We start from the raw sequence: 16,644 nt of genomic DNA, 5'->3' as shown, positions 1-16,644 counted from the left end.
AAGCAAGAAACATTTTTATTGGGCCAATAAATGTTTAAAATCTGGACCATCTTTGCTCTTTAAGGATCTCAAGCCTCAGTTTAAAGTGCCCAAAGTAGCATGGGAGCTTATAAAAAGGGCTTTGATAAAAGCTGAGAGAACACACACACACACACACACACACACACACTTACACTTACACTTACACTTACACACACACTTGTAGCCTATGCAGAGCCTGTAGCAGCGATTATTTCCACAACAGAAATCATCTCCGGACCCCTCTCCGGGCTACATCTCGTGTTCCTTAGCAACCCACCAAATAAATAACAGAAAGACCCGGCTCCTGCTTGAGTTTCTTTACCGAGTGCTTAAGTGTGGTGAGGTGTGTGTGTGTGTGTGTGTGTGTGTGTGTGTGTGTGTGTGTGTGTGTGTGTGTGTGTGTGTGTGTGTGTGTGTGTGTGTGTGTGTGTGTGTGTGTGTGTGTGTGTGTGCAGTTATGTATGTGTTAAACAGAGGATAGAAACGGACACAAAAAAAGATCTTTTAAAATCCGTCTGGTGCCTTTTTGGAGGAATACTTGAGGCTGATTAAAGCTCCCTCAAAAAGAAGCTCAGTTTTGTTTACAAAGTGCGCACTCGGACGACACACGCACAAAAACCAGTTTTTCTTGTATTAACTGCTCAACAACTCCTCAAGTATTGTTACATGTTAACGAAGCGTGGGGCAAAATGATGTCATGTACAAAGAGATCAAGTTCACCTGTTTGTATGTGTATCATTCGTAGACAGACACACCTTCATCTGAGTAGTTTGATGATGCTTCCACAGATGATCCGACTACTTTCTGAACAAAAAAAAGACCCAACATCAGCTGTGTTGACTTTGCATTATTGGGTGAGAAGCAGAAGTAATATACAGGTTGTATTGAAATTTTAAATGTTTGCATTGTATCTTAGCAGTCACCAGACTATCTGCTGTGTATTGTACTGAGCGTGGGAACGGAGTAATTAAATGTCGCTGTGTTTATTGGAAACAATCTGACAGAACCAGGGGGAATCCGTGCAGGGCTGGCGTGCGTGCGTGCGTCCGTGCATGCGTTCGTGCATGTGGTGCTGAGTCACACAGCCTTTCTCATTTCTCTTCTCTTTGCCTCTGTTTATTGTGCCTTTTCCCTTATCTCTCCTTCCATTCCTCCTCTTTGTCTGCTTTGTTTCCTCTACTTGTTTTTTTTATATATTCGTCTTTCCTCTTTGAATATCCTCTCCTTCCCTATTTTTGTTTCCTCTCTCCTGAAGATCGATGCAGATTCCTGACCACTTGAGGTTGTTTAACTGGGAATAAACAAAGAAACAAAGTGGCTCTCACCATGTTAGCCCTAAGAACCAAAGGAGGTGAAGTGTCAACTGAGGCACAACAGAATGTTTCCTCTTGGAGCAGATTTACTGTGAGCCAATAAATCAGTGACTCTGGCTTTCTGTGTTTTTTTGGTACTTGCACTGCTGGAGCTGCTATTGTGCTCCTATTCATAGCCCCGCAGTGACATTTGAATGAGCATGCTGCCTCCCTGTGGGAGATTTAGGTACTGCCAAAACACTCTCCTCCCTCACAAAAAAAAAAAAAAATATCTCGAAGTCTTATAAAAGATTACATTCAGTTTCTTCTAAATAAACCTTAGAATGTATTACAAAGTCTTAAATTTAATTTACAAAAGTAATAGAAACGTAGTAGTATTAGTTGTAAATTGTTTTTGTATCTGATTGCTGTTTTTTTTTGGGAGACAAACTAAAAGTGATTATTTCAACAGTGGGTTGTGTGTACAGGAAGCTGTTTAATCCATTTATGTGGAGTTTCTGTCAGCACCAGCATTCTTGGCCAAATTGTTTGATTTTTCTTCATACTATCATACTGAAACGTGTTAAGATTGCATTCTATGTGGCATTAAAAATTACTTAGAATGTCTTACATTTAACTTGGTAAACCCTGCCTGGTGAATCCCTTACTTCTGTCACAGTAACAATTTTTTGTTCTAAAACATAAATAACTTAAACTTGACAGATATCTACTGTACGTGTAGCCAAGTAGAGTACTGCTTTACTGAGTTAATAAGGGTCAGGTGGGAGGTTGCTGCAGGCTTTGTCAGTTGTCACTTAGTCACTAATATATTCTGTGAGCTGGCACAAAAATTATTGTTGGTCAAATTTGATTTAAAGCCCTTTGATTTTGTGTGTGTGCGTGCAGGTGCCTGGATAAAGAGCAGTTGGGGTCACGTGCAGCGGGAGGGCAACCAGCTCACTTTGACCTACATCGCTCCTCAGCTGGGATATTGGGTGGCCGCCATGTCCCCACTACACTCAGGTGAGAGAATGCTTTGATGCGGATTATATTTATTGTAAAAACACGCACGCGCGCGTGCACACACACTCACATGTTGTCATGCATGTCCTCACATACTCTGTGTAGAAAGATTTAGATGAAGTCATAATTTTAACAAATACTAAAAGAAAAAATGAAAAAAGTGAAACCGTTTTAATAAATATAATCAGTTTTTTATGGCCTTGTCTGTCCATCAGGTCCAGTGTTTGCGAAGGACATCAGCACATACCACACTGTGTTCCTGTTGGCTATACTGGGAGGCATGGCTCTCATCCTGCTCTGCCTGCTTTGCCTCCTGTTGTACTACTGCAGGTGTGTAAAACACTTTCCACAGCAATATGGTTCCATCTTAAGAATGTCAGAAGTTGCCAGACTTGTCACCAAAAATGAGGTCACACAGGCATTTTGACAGTGTCAGAAATGTACAATAATATGAGTCAAGATCTCATGACAGGTTGTGTGGAACATGTGAATGTACAGCAGCTGACTAATGTAGACTTTAATTGATGTTGTCCAGTGTAAACTAAATATATAATACTCATTAGTGCATGTATCTCTTGTTATAGCTTGAACATTTATTCAACATTGACTTATAAAAAGAGGGAGGCATTGGATTTGTTTTGATTTTTTTTTTTTCTTTTTTTTTCCTGCCAAGTAAGAAAACAATTTCTTCTTGCTAAGAAACCCTTTTTTGAATCCCTTCAAGGTTGTGTCTAAAAACAATCTGACCTACTGTATTTAGCAACATTTATTGGAGTGTGCTCAAGTTCATCTAACTAGGATGGTACAATGAACATTAACATAATTTGTATTATGGGGCAGTGGTGGCCTAAAGGTTAAAGAAGCGAGCTTGGGACCGGTTCAATCCCCATACCGACAGGATAAAAATATGGGTGGGGAAAGTGAAAAGAGCAGCGCTTGTCCCTCCCTCATTACCACCACTGAGGTGCCCTTGAGCAAGGCCGTTAACCCCAACCGCTCCAGTGGAGCTGCTCAGTGGCCAGCAGATCAGTGGTTGTACTGGGCAGCTTCCAGGTATGAATGTGTAACTGTGTGAATGTGACAAGTCGTCGTTGCAAATGAGAATTTGTTCTCAATCGACTTACCTGGATAAATAAAGGTTAAAAAAATCAAAAGAATGAGCCATTTTAAAGGATTCATTATCTTCTTCTGCATGTGGCTTGTCCTCTTTATCCATTCATCCATAAATCAGTTGTGATATTAGTACCAAATAAATCAAAATCACATGGAAAGTTGTTCATAGCAGGTCCCATTACATAATCTGCAGCATATGTGTAGTTACTTAAAATGGTTGGTTATTTGAATGTAAACAAAGCAGACTGGTACTGCACAAGTAGTCAGGTACCAGTGTGCTCTACTGCAAATATAAGCACTCAGGGAATTCTGTTTTCCAATGCATGTGCCTGTTTACAGATTATTTGTGTAGGGGAGAAGCATTTAAAGTCAAACGGATTCCTCTGATTGAATCATAACATCTGTTGTGTCTCTGTGTTGTGCAGGCGTCGTTGTTTGAAGCCTCGAGTGTCTCACCGCAAGCTCACACTGTCCTCTGGTCTGGACGGCAGTAAGAGGGACCAAGCCACCTCCATGTCCCATCTGAACCTCATCAGCAATGAGGTCTGTCTGAATTACAGAGAACGGTTCAATCACTAGTCTACAATGTACTGTCCAATGTATGTGTATCTGCCTAGTTGAGGGGGTTAATCATTCATCAAACATTCCTGTGGTGGGCAGACAAATTAATTTCTCAAGAATCATTAGTGTTGCAAAAATGCTCTCTTATTTTGTCTGTGATACGATTACTTCAATAGATATGATGTTTTCCTTGTTTTGTGTCTGCGTTATATCTTACTTTACAATGAGTATATTTTAAAAGTTTCTTACACTTACATATTTTGTTATCTTTAGGTGCAGCTGGAACTTGTTTCCACAGCGACTGAGCCCGACATGACCACGCCGATGCTGAAGCCTTCTTCATATGAGCACCAAGACAATCATCGTCAACACAGTCTAATCCATCACAGCAAACACAGCCGCTCCTCGCTCGGCAACAACAGCCACCACGGCTCATCTCTCAGCAATCTGACACCTCGCAGCAGAGACTATCGGCAGTCTGTGGAGACATTCCAATTAAAGGCTGCCCTTTCATGTGGAACAGACAGAGGCTACCGTCAATCATATACCTCCGTCTGCTCATCCAGCAACCCGATTTCAGATGCACTGTCATCAGCCAATCACGGACAGGTGTTGGCTAATCAGATGAGCAGTGTCGGGATTGTTGATTGCATCTCCCCTTCCTCTCCTCCTCACTCCCCCAGTAGAGGGGAGGGATGTGAGTGCAGAGCTCCTGACTACCTTCTGTCCCGCTCTGTGGACCACCTGGAGCGTCCCAGCCCCCCGTTGCTCTCCCGGCCGGGCCAGCTGCTCTGCTGCGGCTCTGTGGACCTGCTGAGTGGAGGAGAAGGCTACCCGAGAGTGCGTCCTACACTGGTGATCCCCGCGCACTATATGCGTCTGCCTGGGGAGCACCCTCTGTCTGGTCAGGCCCTCCTGCTGCAGACTGACCAGCAGAGTGACTTGGAGACCATCCAGGCTGAGCTCAATGCCTCACATTCCCAGCAGCCCCTTGGGCAAACCCCCATTGACTGCACCCCACGTCCAACCAAGCAGGGTGACGGAGAAAGGCACGGCCTGTCAGAGTCTCTGTCTATCCCAGCAGCGCTTGGGGAAACGGGTCTAGTGGAAATAAACAGTGAGGACACCTTGTTGGCTGAAAAGACTTTAATGGAGCTCAGAGGAGGGAAGCCTCTGCCTCACCCACGAGCCTGGTTTGTCTCACTTGATGGACGCTCTAACGCTCATATTCGCCACTCCTACATCGATCTCCAGCGGGCAGGGTGCCACAGCAACGCGCCAGGTGGAGGAGGTCAGCAAGGTAATGTCAGCGGTGGGAGGCATGGCAACGATGCCAGTCTGGACTCTGGTGTGGACCTGAACGAGCTCAGAGTAAGTCGCAGGGGGAGAGACAGAGGACGGGAGGAAAGAGATATTGAGAAAAACAGGGCGAAGGGGACAGCACCAGCCATGGCCTACACTCAGCTGGTGTATGTGGATGATCTGGACGGGGGAGGCAGCGAGGAGGAGATGCCCAAATGCAGACCACAGGACAGTATAACAGGACCCATCTTGTCAGACAAAGCTGAGGGTCAGAGAGGGGATCAGGGGCAGGGGGATGTGGAGGAGAAAAGAGTAGAGGAAGTACAAATACAAGAGGAACCACCCTCACTTTCCTCTTCATCCCCTGCTTCTCTTCCTCCCCTGCCAACACCAGAGGAAGAGACGTTCAGGACTGATCATGCGCTTCTGTCAGTCTCTCCGGATGACGATGCAGCACACGAGGATGGAGAGGAGGAGGAGGAAAAGAAGAGTCCTTGGCAGAAGAGAGAGGAGCGACCCCTGCTGGCTTTGAACCTGAAATAATCCACAGAGGACCACTTAAAGGATAGGTTCACATCTTTCCTTAATAGAATACTCACGTGCCCATGTGCACATTGAAAGCGTTTTTGGTTGCTGTAATTGTTCCTCCTGTATATACTGGACCCTCTTAAAGCGATTTCAATTTGAGTTATGGGGGACAAAATCCACAGTCCTCGTTCTCTGCTAAAATTTAGGCTTGGAGCCTGACAATCCTCAGGTTTTAAGTTTTCTTCAGTATTGAAGTAATCCAGTGATAATTGTCTGTACATGCATGGATACACGGCAAATGTTCAGAGTGAGAACCGTGGATTTTGCCCCCTGTCTCTTACATTAAAATCACTTTAGGAAGCGATATTGTTGCTGTTAGTGTAGACAGTAGGAACAAGTACAGCAGCCAAAACTGTTCAATTGTACGAATGGGCACATCAGTTTTGTTTTGACAATGACTTGAAAAGATTTGAACTTATCCTTTTAATCATGACTCCCCCATCTGCTCATACCAGAACGTGAAGGATAAGACCATTGAAGCCTTTGTTTTTTTTAATAAAGCACTGACAAAATATTTCAGCACTTGGATCCCTTATATTCCAGAGCATGAAGGGACGATTCAAGACCTTCGTGAACATCCAGGTCCCCTTTATAAAATTACCACTGTTGTACTTTGTCATCCTCACAACACTCTACAGTAAACAGACCACTCATCAGGAATGATGTACACGTTGCCTGACACAAGAAATTAGAATATTTTATGCACAACAAATGTATGCTGTTTTTTTTATAAATAACCTTGTAAGCATAAAGGAACCGTAGAAACAGATGAGTGGTTCTCACTCAAAAACTACAGCAGCCCTTTTTCTCGAGCCATATTGGCCTCAGTTCACTGACCGTAAACAACACATTACATTTCTTTAAAGTGATATTATAACCCTCATTTCTAAGATTGTGGAGCAGCTGTGCAAAATACAGCAGTAGTGATTTTACTCTTGCATGTCTGTTAGGAAATAGTCTTTCAGCGTGTTCCTGCACAAGAATCAGCCCTGACTTAAACATGTGAATCCTGTACTTTGAATGGTTTTAAGTATGCCGCTAGAATTGAATCTAGCCCGTCAGAAGGTTGTATGGGTGTTTGTTTATGATCTACAGAGGGGACGAAGTGTTTGGACTGAACAAATTAAACCACTATTCGCACTGCAACAGATAATGTGACACACCACTATGCTGGTGGGTAAGGATGTAATACCACTACGAAACTGTAGTTCCACCCAAAATAATTGTGAGGTGTAACAATATGAAGGGTTTTATAATTGTTGAACCACTGACTGGCATATTTTTGCTATGAAGGCTATGCATCACTTTTATACAGCTGCTTGAGATGCCTTTTTTTGTCATTTTAATCACTATGAATTTTAATTGCCAAGTATTTTACCCGGAAAATAGGCTATTTTTATTTCTTTGAATGTGTTGAGGCCTTTTCTTTTCTTCTTTTCTTTTCTTTCTTCACCCTTCACCCGCCTTATTGTTAGTTACAAAAACAAACCCATAACTGCATAAGTTTTACCTGAAACCAAACTTTTTTGCATGCTGTGTTTTACCTTAATTGTTTTTACCATTTTCTCATGTTCCAAGTGCCTTTGAACAACCTGACTCTACATTGAATTCGTCTAACAGATTACCTTATTTATTTCTCACCTTCTTTTGCCTTCAGCTTTTCTCCTCTACCTCAGCCTTCCCTTTCTCTACCACTTGTGAAAGAAAGCATGCAGTAAACTTTCCTCAGCACTAGCGTATTACAAGCTACACTGCAGACATCCCAGAAAATGTCTACCAGCTGCTGCAATCATAAAATCCTCTACAGTAATCAGCAAGGCACAGACCTTTATCTGTGTAAAGTAAGCATTGTAGCACGGGATAGATAAAGCTAAGTGCGATTGTATGTCAAGCTAAACTGCAGGTCATTTCAGTGCATTTTTGTGTTTGTAAAGGGTGAATGTTTGTCTCGAATGTGTGTATGTGCGCTTGGGTGGCGCTGGCTGTAAGTTTGTGTTGTCAGACTGTGTCCACATGAGAGCACTGACAGATAATCAACATACATCCACTCAAGGTTCATATAGTCATAGATATCATATTACAGAGTGTGTATAGTTCTTTCCTTTCCTCTACCCGGTCAAAATGATGTGAGTTGGTGTTGTGAATGACCTCTTCTCTCTTAGTATCCCACAGCAACATCCAGTTCTAGGGTGGAGTTGCAGTACAGCATTCTGAGTGTTCTTGCATTATATTTGAAGTCTATTATTCTGAATAAACCGCCAAACTGGAATGATTTGTGTGTGTGTGTGTGTGTGTGTCTGTGTTTTGTCTAATGGAACAAATATGAAAGAAGTAATTTGCAGCCTGAAAGTTTTTATTTTTCTACAGTTGAATGTAAATTAAATGCCTTCTTAAAGTATTTTCTACCACTGTTTACTTATGTTCCATTGTTTTTGTCATTATTATGTATGTTGTACTTTATACCATGTAACCATGGTGAGTTTCATAAAATTGGTACATTTGTAATGCTATGGTGAGGAAAAAAAACATTTGCTTTGTTATTTTCCCATGATTTAAGAAAATAGATTACTACAAAAAAAGGGTTATTTTAAACAAGGCTGTATTACCCATGTCTATGGTATTACCACCCAGTTAAAGCCTGGCCAAGGCCCCCAAATAACTCAGACTCACTAGCTAGCTACAATTGTTTTTCTAATTAAGTTTTAATTTGTTTGCGAATTTGCACCATTAAAATACAATAAAGGTTTTGCATTATTGTCTGATGTTATGATTCTCTCTTGTAGACCTATATTGTTTGAATTTTGCTCAGATGGTGCATATTGCTAAATAAAGTTGTGTAGTGTTGAATCAAATTACCACAAACTGACAGAGGAAATAGGAATACTGATGTGTAGCTACATGTTGTGAGAGTTAGGTTTATCTTAAAATTAGATAATAAATATAGATTTGAACTGTATTTCACGTTAAAAGGCAGGAGTTTTCCCTCCACTGGCCTCTAGGCGGTGCGATTTCCTTCGGCACTTTCTTTGTTTTTCCATCTCTCCCCCGTTGCCCGTGATCTCTATCATATACGGTGGCTGACAATTTTTTTAAACATTTTTATGATGGCGGAGGACAGTGAATCCGCGGCCAGTCAGCAGAGCCTGGAGCTAGACGACCAGGATACCTGCGGGATAGACGGAGACAACGAAGAGGAGAATGAGCATATGCAAGGGTGAGGATGGCCTGTCCGTTTGGGAAACGCAGTAACGTTATTTCTGCCAGCCTGTTTGTGCGCTGCCTGTTTGTGTGTGCTCTGTAGAGAATAGCTAGCGCAGTTAGCTTACATTAGCTGACACAAACACCGCCAGGCTGTTTGCTACAAGGCCGTCATTTAAAGCTAGTAACCACAGGTTAAGTGCTGATTTGAAACCTGAATGGCGTTTTCATTTTCGTTGTTTTTACAGTCAGGTGCAACTGTATACCCTCAGCTAGCGTCCTGACTTGAATGACATGATGACAGCCAACCGTTCAGACAAACCGTTAGTTAGCTGTCCTTCGTTGCTATGGTAGCTAACGTTAGCTGTGTGTGTGTGTGTGTGTGTGTGTGTGTGTGTGTGTGTGTGTGTGTGTGTGTGTGTGTGTGTGTGTGTGTGTGTGTGTGTGTGTGTGTGTGTGTGTGTGTGTGTGTGTGTGTGTGTGATCAAATGTGAGTCAAACAGCCCCTGTTTAATGATGTGATGTGCATTTGTGTTCATATCTGTAGGAGTCCAGGGGGCGATTTGGGGGCCAAGAGGAAGAAGAAGAAGCAGAAGAGGAAGAAAGAGAAGCCAAGCTCGGGGGGAGCCAAGTCCGACTCTGCCTCTGACTCTCAGGAGATAAAGGTGCGAAGACGACCCATTGAAATGTGCACAGATACCTTTCATGGCATAACCATAACCCACTAACCTAGTGGAGTCACTCGCCAGGCTGATGGTAGACAGGGTATTAGGAGTAGTTGAAGGGAAACGCAGAATAGTCTGTTTGCACTCAAGCAACAGCCCAAGAACACCCAGTTTGTTTGGCATCAGTGTGAATGGGTCAATAGGGGTTATCCAGCTTTGGTCTAGAGTAGAATTTGCTAACAATAACTAGAGTTACTGAGGTAATCCTAATTATAATATGGTAGTGGCTTCTGGTTAAAGCAACCTTGACATGCTGAGCACACATCCATGGACATTACTATCCCAGTTGTGTTTTTTGTCCATGTACACACCATGTCCCGGTTTTAGAAACCGGGACAACTTGTGTTCAACATCCCCTATCAAGCACTGGGTTTTATTTGAAATAGTAATACATTTCACACATGCCCTCTGTTGTGTCTTTATGGCTAAATTTGAATTATGTATGACATTCCGATGATCAGATGTACAAACATGTTACATGTTGCTACGTGTCTTGTCACACATGCAGGAAAAGGTCCTTTCATGTTGTCTTTGTACTTAAATCACCGCTGCCTTTGTACTTATTTGTGTACATGTCCCCTCTCTACATGTAGAACCCTGGTTTGCCCATTCAGAAGCTGCAGGACATCCAAAGAGCCATGGAGCTGCTGTCCTGCCAGGGTCCAGCAAAGAGCATCGATGAAGCAGCCAAGCACAAGTACCAGTTCTGGGACACCCAGCCTGTGCCGAAGCTAAGTTAGTACCTACTTTACTTAGGCAGAGTGAGCAAGAGCATTGTTTATTTGATTGATATCTCATTTATTTTAATTGTGCTGCATCAAAAGTTCATGTCATGTTTGAATAACGCTTTTGTTGAGGAAAAGCATGCATTTGGTACCCTTTTAAGCTCTTAACGATTTAGTGATTTTGAATCATCAGCTTGGCCAATGGGTGATTATGGGAATTGCTTAATTTGCTTTCCAAACAGTATTATTTCAGCTGTCAGCAGCAGAGGCTTGATTTATCATCTTTCATGAATACTCTTTCTGTGGACCAGTGCCATCTACTGGTTTTACTTCGTCACAGTCTGTGCTACTCAAAGCAAGTCTCCCAAAAACATGTCAGCTGTGAAATTCAGTGGGGGTCCATGCATACTCACTGGACATGCTAAGTGGCATTATATTAAGCTATTTCTATGACAACAAATGGTCAAAGAGTCAGGCCTATGCAGGAGGGCTACTGCCATGGGTTTGGCTGAACAACACAGGACCAAGAGAAGCAGATTTTATTAATATAACTGTCAGCAATTTTAAGAAGACACTCATATTTGGTCAGGATCATTGTCACCTCATCAAAATGCAAAGTTTACACATCCATTAAAAATGTGGTGATTGAAAAAAATGGTTTTATATCTTTGACAAGAGCTGTGCTATGTTTGTAGACGAGGTGGTGACCAGTCACGGGCCGATAGAAGCAGATAAAGAAAACATTAGACAGGAGCCATATTCCTTACCTCAAGGCTTTATGTGGGACACTCTGGATCTCAGCAATGCAGATGTAGTAAGTACAGTGTTTGTCTCACGCTAAACAATCTGCTGAATAATTATTTTTTTAATAAACTGATTAGTTGTTTGGTCTATAAAACATCAGAAAACAGTGAAAAATGCCCATCACAGTATACTTACAAAATTAAATTTTAATATAAGACCAAGTGGGGGATTTTCAGATCTGAGAACCTAGACCCATCAAATGTTGCCATTGCCATTTTTGCTTGAAAAGGCCTTAAACGATTAATCGATTATCAAAATAGATGACAATTCAATTAATTTTTAACAATACATTGAATAATTGACTAATCAGAGCAGCTGTAAAATACATTTTGTAGAAATGATACACAAAATAAATAGTTTGTGTCTTTTTCAGCTGAAAGAGTTGTACACATTGTTAAATGAAAACTATGTGGAGGACGACGACAACATGTTCAGATTTGATTATTCACCAAACTTTCTCAAATGGTAAGCTTTCAGTTCTGATATTGTTGTTTATTACTTTGTTGATGTTTAATCAACTGCTCACCAAATATGTATATAAGGTATTTAACTGTCTGCTCTCCCACTAAACATTTCCGTCCCTCCAAGGGCTCTGCGTCCACCCGGCTGGTTGCCACAGTGGCATTGTGGCGTCAGAGTGTCCTCAAATAAGAAGCTTGTTGGCTTCATCAGTGCCATCCCTGCAGATATACGCATCTATGACACGTGAGCACTCATTACTGATCATATCCATTTGGAGCAGAGCACTGATATGAGTCAATAGAAACCCTTTTACTGTAATGTACATCTTCTTTTCTTCTGCTGCTCCAGACTGAAAAGGATGGTTGAAATCAACTTCCTGTGTGTCCATAAGAAGCTGCGTTCAAAGCGCGTTGCTCCAGTGCTAATAAGAGAGATCACACGGAGAGTGAACATAGAAGGAATATTTCAGGCAGTATACACAGCAGGAGTGGTACTGCCTAAACCTGTGTCCACATGCAGGTATTCCATGCAGTATGCAAACATGAAACACACAAGACAGTGTCAGAAGGTCATCCTTAACGTTTTTTGTTTTTTTTCTCTGCTCCTTTTTTGTTGCATTTTTCTCTGTCTGTGTCAGGTATTGGCATCGTTCTCTGAACCCCAGAAAGCTTGTGGAAGTTAAATTCTCCCACCTGAGCAGAAACATGACCCTGCAAAGAACCATGAAGCTCTACAGACTACCAGATGTAAACACTTAAACCTGTCAGTCCTGGATCTCTCTTTACAATTCTTATTAATGGCAGGAACTTATATCGCCTTCTCCCTCTTGCTCTCTACACCCCATATAGAGCACCAAGACCCCAGGTCTGCGGCCGATGGAGAGGCGTGACATCCGCCAGGTCACCGAGCTGCTACAGAAATTCCTGAGACGTTTCCAGCTTGCACCTTCTATGGGAGAAGAGGAGGTGGCTCACTGGTTCTTCCCACAGGACAACATAATTGATACATTTGTCGTAGAGGTATCTGAAATGAGTGTCTGTTCTCAAGATATTTACGGCCTGTCTGTTGATTCTTCCATCTGTTTAAACAGTCATTGTGCCTCTGTCTTTCCAGGGTGCCGGTGGTGTACTGACAGATTTCGTTAGTTTCTACACTCTGCCTTCAACTGTGATGCATCACCCTCTCCATAGGAGCCTGAAGGCGGCTTACTCTTTTTACAACGTTCATACACAAACCCCACTACTGGACTTAATGAATGATGCACTGATCCTGGCCAAGCTGGTAATGTTACTCTGTATGTAGGGTTGTTGTAAAACACTACCAAATAATGAACCTGTTCTATGGTACTATCAGTTGTTAACTTTTAAATTTAGGAAAAAGGGAAGGAGGCTTCCAGAGCTGCATGAAAAAGGGCACACAGTGGCCAGGATACATATGCAGAGGTTTATGCCTCGACACAGAAGGTCCAGGGTTCGATTCCGACCTGTGACGATTTCCTGCATGTCTTCCCCCTCTCTCTCTCTCCCCCTTTCATAACTTTCCTATCCATTAAATGTGGAAATGCCCAAAAAATAATCTTTAAAAAGAAAAGAAAAAGGGCACACTATAGGGGCCTTAAATAAATAAATCGTCAACAATTTTAAAAGTTAAACTTTATTGCTACTGTGTGATTCATCGTGATATTTAGTTTGTGACTTCTTCTGTGTTTAACAGAAAGGTTTTGATGTGTTCAATGCCTTGGATCTAATGGAGAATAAGGTGTTCCTGGAGAAGCTCAAGTTTGGCATAGGAGATGGAAATCTGCAGTATTACCTCTACAACTGGAAATGTCCCCCTATGGACCCTGATAAGGTCAGCAGCATGATTTGTCTGAGAACGATCAACTATTAAGACCCAGTAATAAGAGGTGAAGCAGGTCCTAGATTTATTTTGTAGACATAATTGTTAGTGGAAGTAGTCTGTATTTAACATCTCTGTTTTTATATTAGGTTGTGTTATGCCATTACCTCTGCAAGTTGCACAATCAAATTTAGTGCACTAAAATGCTGTAGTCAATGGGATTAGTAATACTGTAGAAAAGTGGGGTTAAGTTAGCCAGCTCACAAAGGCTCAGTTGTGAGAAAAAAGTACGCTATTTAAGGGGTTATCATATTAGCAGTTAGAGGTGTGAATCTTCACTGATCTCCCGATTCGATCCGATTACGATTATCATGTCAGCGATTCGATTCAATTCGATATCTCGATGCATCACGATACGTCAAATACATTTTTCTATTAAAGCCATGTAGGATATTTAATTCATAGCTTTTCAAGCTTCAAAAATAAATTGGATACATAAAACTACAGCACTGAGCGCATGGCACTTCCTGAATGTGCAAAACATATCAGAATATGTAAACAGAAATGTTGTTAGGCCTACATTAAATTGTAAACAGAAATAATCGATTATGGACCGGTCAATTATCGATGCAGCATCGTCCATGTCCACGATTCGATGAATCGATTTTTTTGATTAATTTCAACACCTCTATTAGCAGTATTGCATATTATTAATAGAATGATTATTTTTCATTTGGATTGGGTTGCACCAGTTGTAAATTCTTCACTAAGTCTGTGTAAAGTCCCTACTAAATTCTTTGTAACTACCAGCTAGTTTCAAACTAGTGATTTACAGATTTACAGGTTGCACCAGTAAAACGTAAGGGATGTCTTGGATAGTAAAACCTTACAACTCGTAATGTGTGAATGAGTTGCTAGGGAAACATCTGTAACACTGTCCAGTCAAATGCGAATTTGTAAAAATGTGATTTAAAATCTTCAGAGTTATCACTATTAGACAGCATTTTGATCATTTGTCAACAATATCTCTTTTACTCCCCAGTCTAAAGCGTTACATTCCGTATTAGCAAGCAAATGTTAGTTTTGTCAGTTACCTAGTTCAGTTAGCTAAGCAAACACAATAGTAGTAATTTGTTTGAAAGTTTGAACTTACGAGCATCTTAAATCAGCATCTATAAAACTCCTCTAACAACCGGCTCCCCTCTGTGTGTGTGTTTCAGGTTGGCCTCGTCCTTCAGTAGCAGGTCTCTTCACGGCTGCTACTCAAACGCTGATCAAGAGGCCGTTAGCAACCTCTGCCTATTCCTTACCTGGACATACAGGTAGCCCAAGCTAGACAATGAGAACTACAACAGTAAAACCAACCTGGAGACTGGGAGACGGTTCAAGAACATTCTCAGTTCCCCTGGAGGGGAAAACTCTTACATCATCAACATCCTGAATGTGAAGTCATGCTATGCCTGAGATACTCCTACAGTACAACGCTCCTGCCATGCACACTCACATTTAAAACATACTAGTTTGACATAAGAGGATGCCTTGACATTGTCAATTTTGTTTAGTTCTTCTTCCTCAGCAGACATGTCGTTACAAGGGACTGGCATGTCATTAATTTCACTGACATTGAACTACGTAGATAATCAACCAGTAAACATGACCACAATACCAAGCGATAAGTTATTGTGTCCCCACTGCAACTGCAGTATAGAGGGTCTTAAAGGCATTTTAAAGAGTTATTCTCTCATTCTCATATCATTGTGGTCTGAAGTTTCTCTGCTGGCTGTTTTGGGCCTCAGTAGATTTAGAAATACTAAGAATGTGTTTCTGTGATAGCTGACATATAAAAGAAAAAACCTTTCCCTCAAGCATTTAGGAGAAAAATATCTCAACATTTCACACACAGAAATACAAACACTGTCAAATAACACATACACAAAAAGGATATATTCATGGAAGGACTCATCCAACTGGTGCATTGATATACACAGTTTTTTTTGTTTTGTTTTTTTAATATATAGTTACCTGTACATTTAAAGCCAGATCATATTTATTCCTGTTATGTGAGTTTGGGGTTCGGGAGGGCTGATCCAAAGTATTTTCCTCATAGGTAGTGTAGATGTCACTGATTTTGTTCAGACAATGTGGGTTTAAAGTGTTGTTTTTTTAAGAAGAATGTATTGCATCAATGAAGCACAATTTCTGAGTTCCTAAACAAGCAAAGGGTTAGCAAAGGTTCCCTTTTTTATTTAAAGGGTCAGATTTCAAAACGGGTCAAAATGGGTTGCGGTACAAACTTAACAATCTCGGTTTGTACGAAGGATGTGAGCTGTTTTCACGTTATGAACCTGCTTCTAGAGTAGATTTTTAAGAGAACATCTGAACCACATGTTGTTTGGTTATATCCACTGATAACGCTCATGCAGCTCAGGGTTATCTGCATGTAAATGGGTTGTTGTGTAATTAGCAAGGCTGTCAAATAAGAGGCAAAAGTTACAGTAGCCCAAAAAAGTAAAGATGACATGCTGAGTGCATAAGCAGGGCAGTGAGAATTACAGCATCAAAGGCTGGAAAACAACAAATGCCAATTAAACTATATCCAGAGTGGATTTGATTTAGATTTTGTACAAAAACAATATCTCAAAATAGTCTAGAAACTGTTTTATAGTGTAAAAATGGCTTACTTAACTTTAAGAGTAATGTGCTCAGTTAAGTCTCATTTAAAGCAGCCAAGGTCAGTTTTGTTTTGTTTAGTCATTGTGACTCACAAGAGAAACTCTGACTTCTTAAGGCCGTTTTATGGTTGTGCGTAGAATCAACGGCGTACCCCCGCAGACCCCTCTGTGTCTACGCTGGACCCTATGCTGTAGCCTGACGTGCACCCCTCGAAAAATGTAACTACACGTCGCAGCGACGCACATCGCTCGGCCGTGGCTTGGTAGCGTTGCATTTCCCCTGACTCATTTCCTTTTTTTTTTGCCACCTTGGTCAGAA

At 41.5% G+C, this 16,644-nt stretch overlaps 2 protein-coding genes across 3 annotated transcripts in view; both read left to right on the top strand.

Annotated features, from left to right (window-relative positions):
• The window catches only part of fam171a1 (family with sequence similarity 171 member A1), a 19,505-nt gene extending 12,825 nt beyond the window's left edge, over positions 1–6,680 (top strand). For both annotated transcript variants that reach the window (XM_031299225.2, XM_036006269.1), the window contains exons 6-9: positions 2,220–2,336; positions 2,552–2,666; positions 3,875–3,992; positions 4,284–6,680. In XM_031299225.2, coding sequence (XP_031155085.1) covers positions 2,220–2,336; positions 2,552–2,666; positions 3,875–3,992; positions 4,284–5,855 — 1,922 coding nt within the window. In that variant the 3' untranslated portion in view covers positions 5,856–6,680. The remainder of the gene's footprint in view (positions 1–2,219; positions 2,337–2,551; positions 2,667–3,874; positions 3,993–4,283) is intronic.
• A 2,184-nt stretch (positions 6,681–8,864) lies between these two features.
• On the top strand, positions 8,865–16,233 carry nmt2 (N-myristoyltransferase 2). The gene is made up of 12 exons (XM_031299230.2): positions 8,865–9,114; positions 9,646–9,763; positions 10,417–10,558; positions 11,244–11,362; positions 11,726–11,817; positions 11,941–12,057; positions 12,163–12,333; positions 12,452–12,560; positions 12,663–12,833; positions 12,928–13,095; positions 13,528–13,665; positions 14,874–16,233. The coding sequence occupies exons 1-12, from the start codon at positions 9,002–9,004 to the stop codon at positions 14,892–14,894; spliced, it is 1,479 nt and encodes a 492-aa protein (XP_031155090.1). The 5' UTR covers positions 8,865–9,001; the 3' UTR covers positions 14,895–16,233.
• Positions 16,234–16,644: the final 411 nt, after the last annotated feature.

This window comes from Sander lucioperca, chromosome 10 (assembly GCF_008315115.2).
Source record: "Sander lucioperca isolate FBNREF2018 chromosome 10, SLUC_FBN_1.2, whole genome shotgun sequence".
Lineage (NCBI taxonomy): Eukaryota > Metazoa > Chordata > Actinopteri > Perciformes > Percidae > Sander > Sander lucioperca.
Note: the sequence above shows the minus strand (reverse complement) of the source record. Positions and strands in the feature narration are given on the sequence as shown.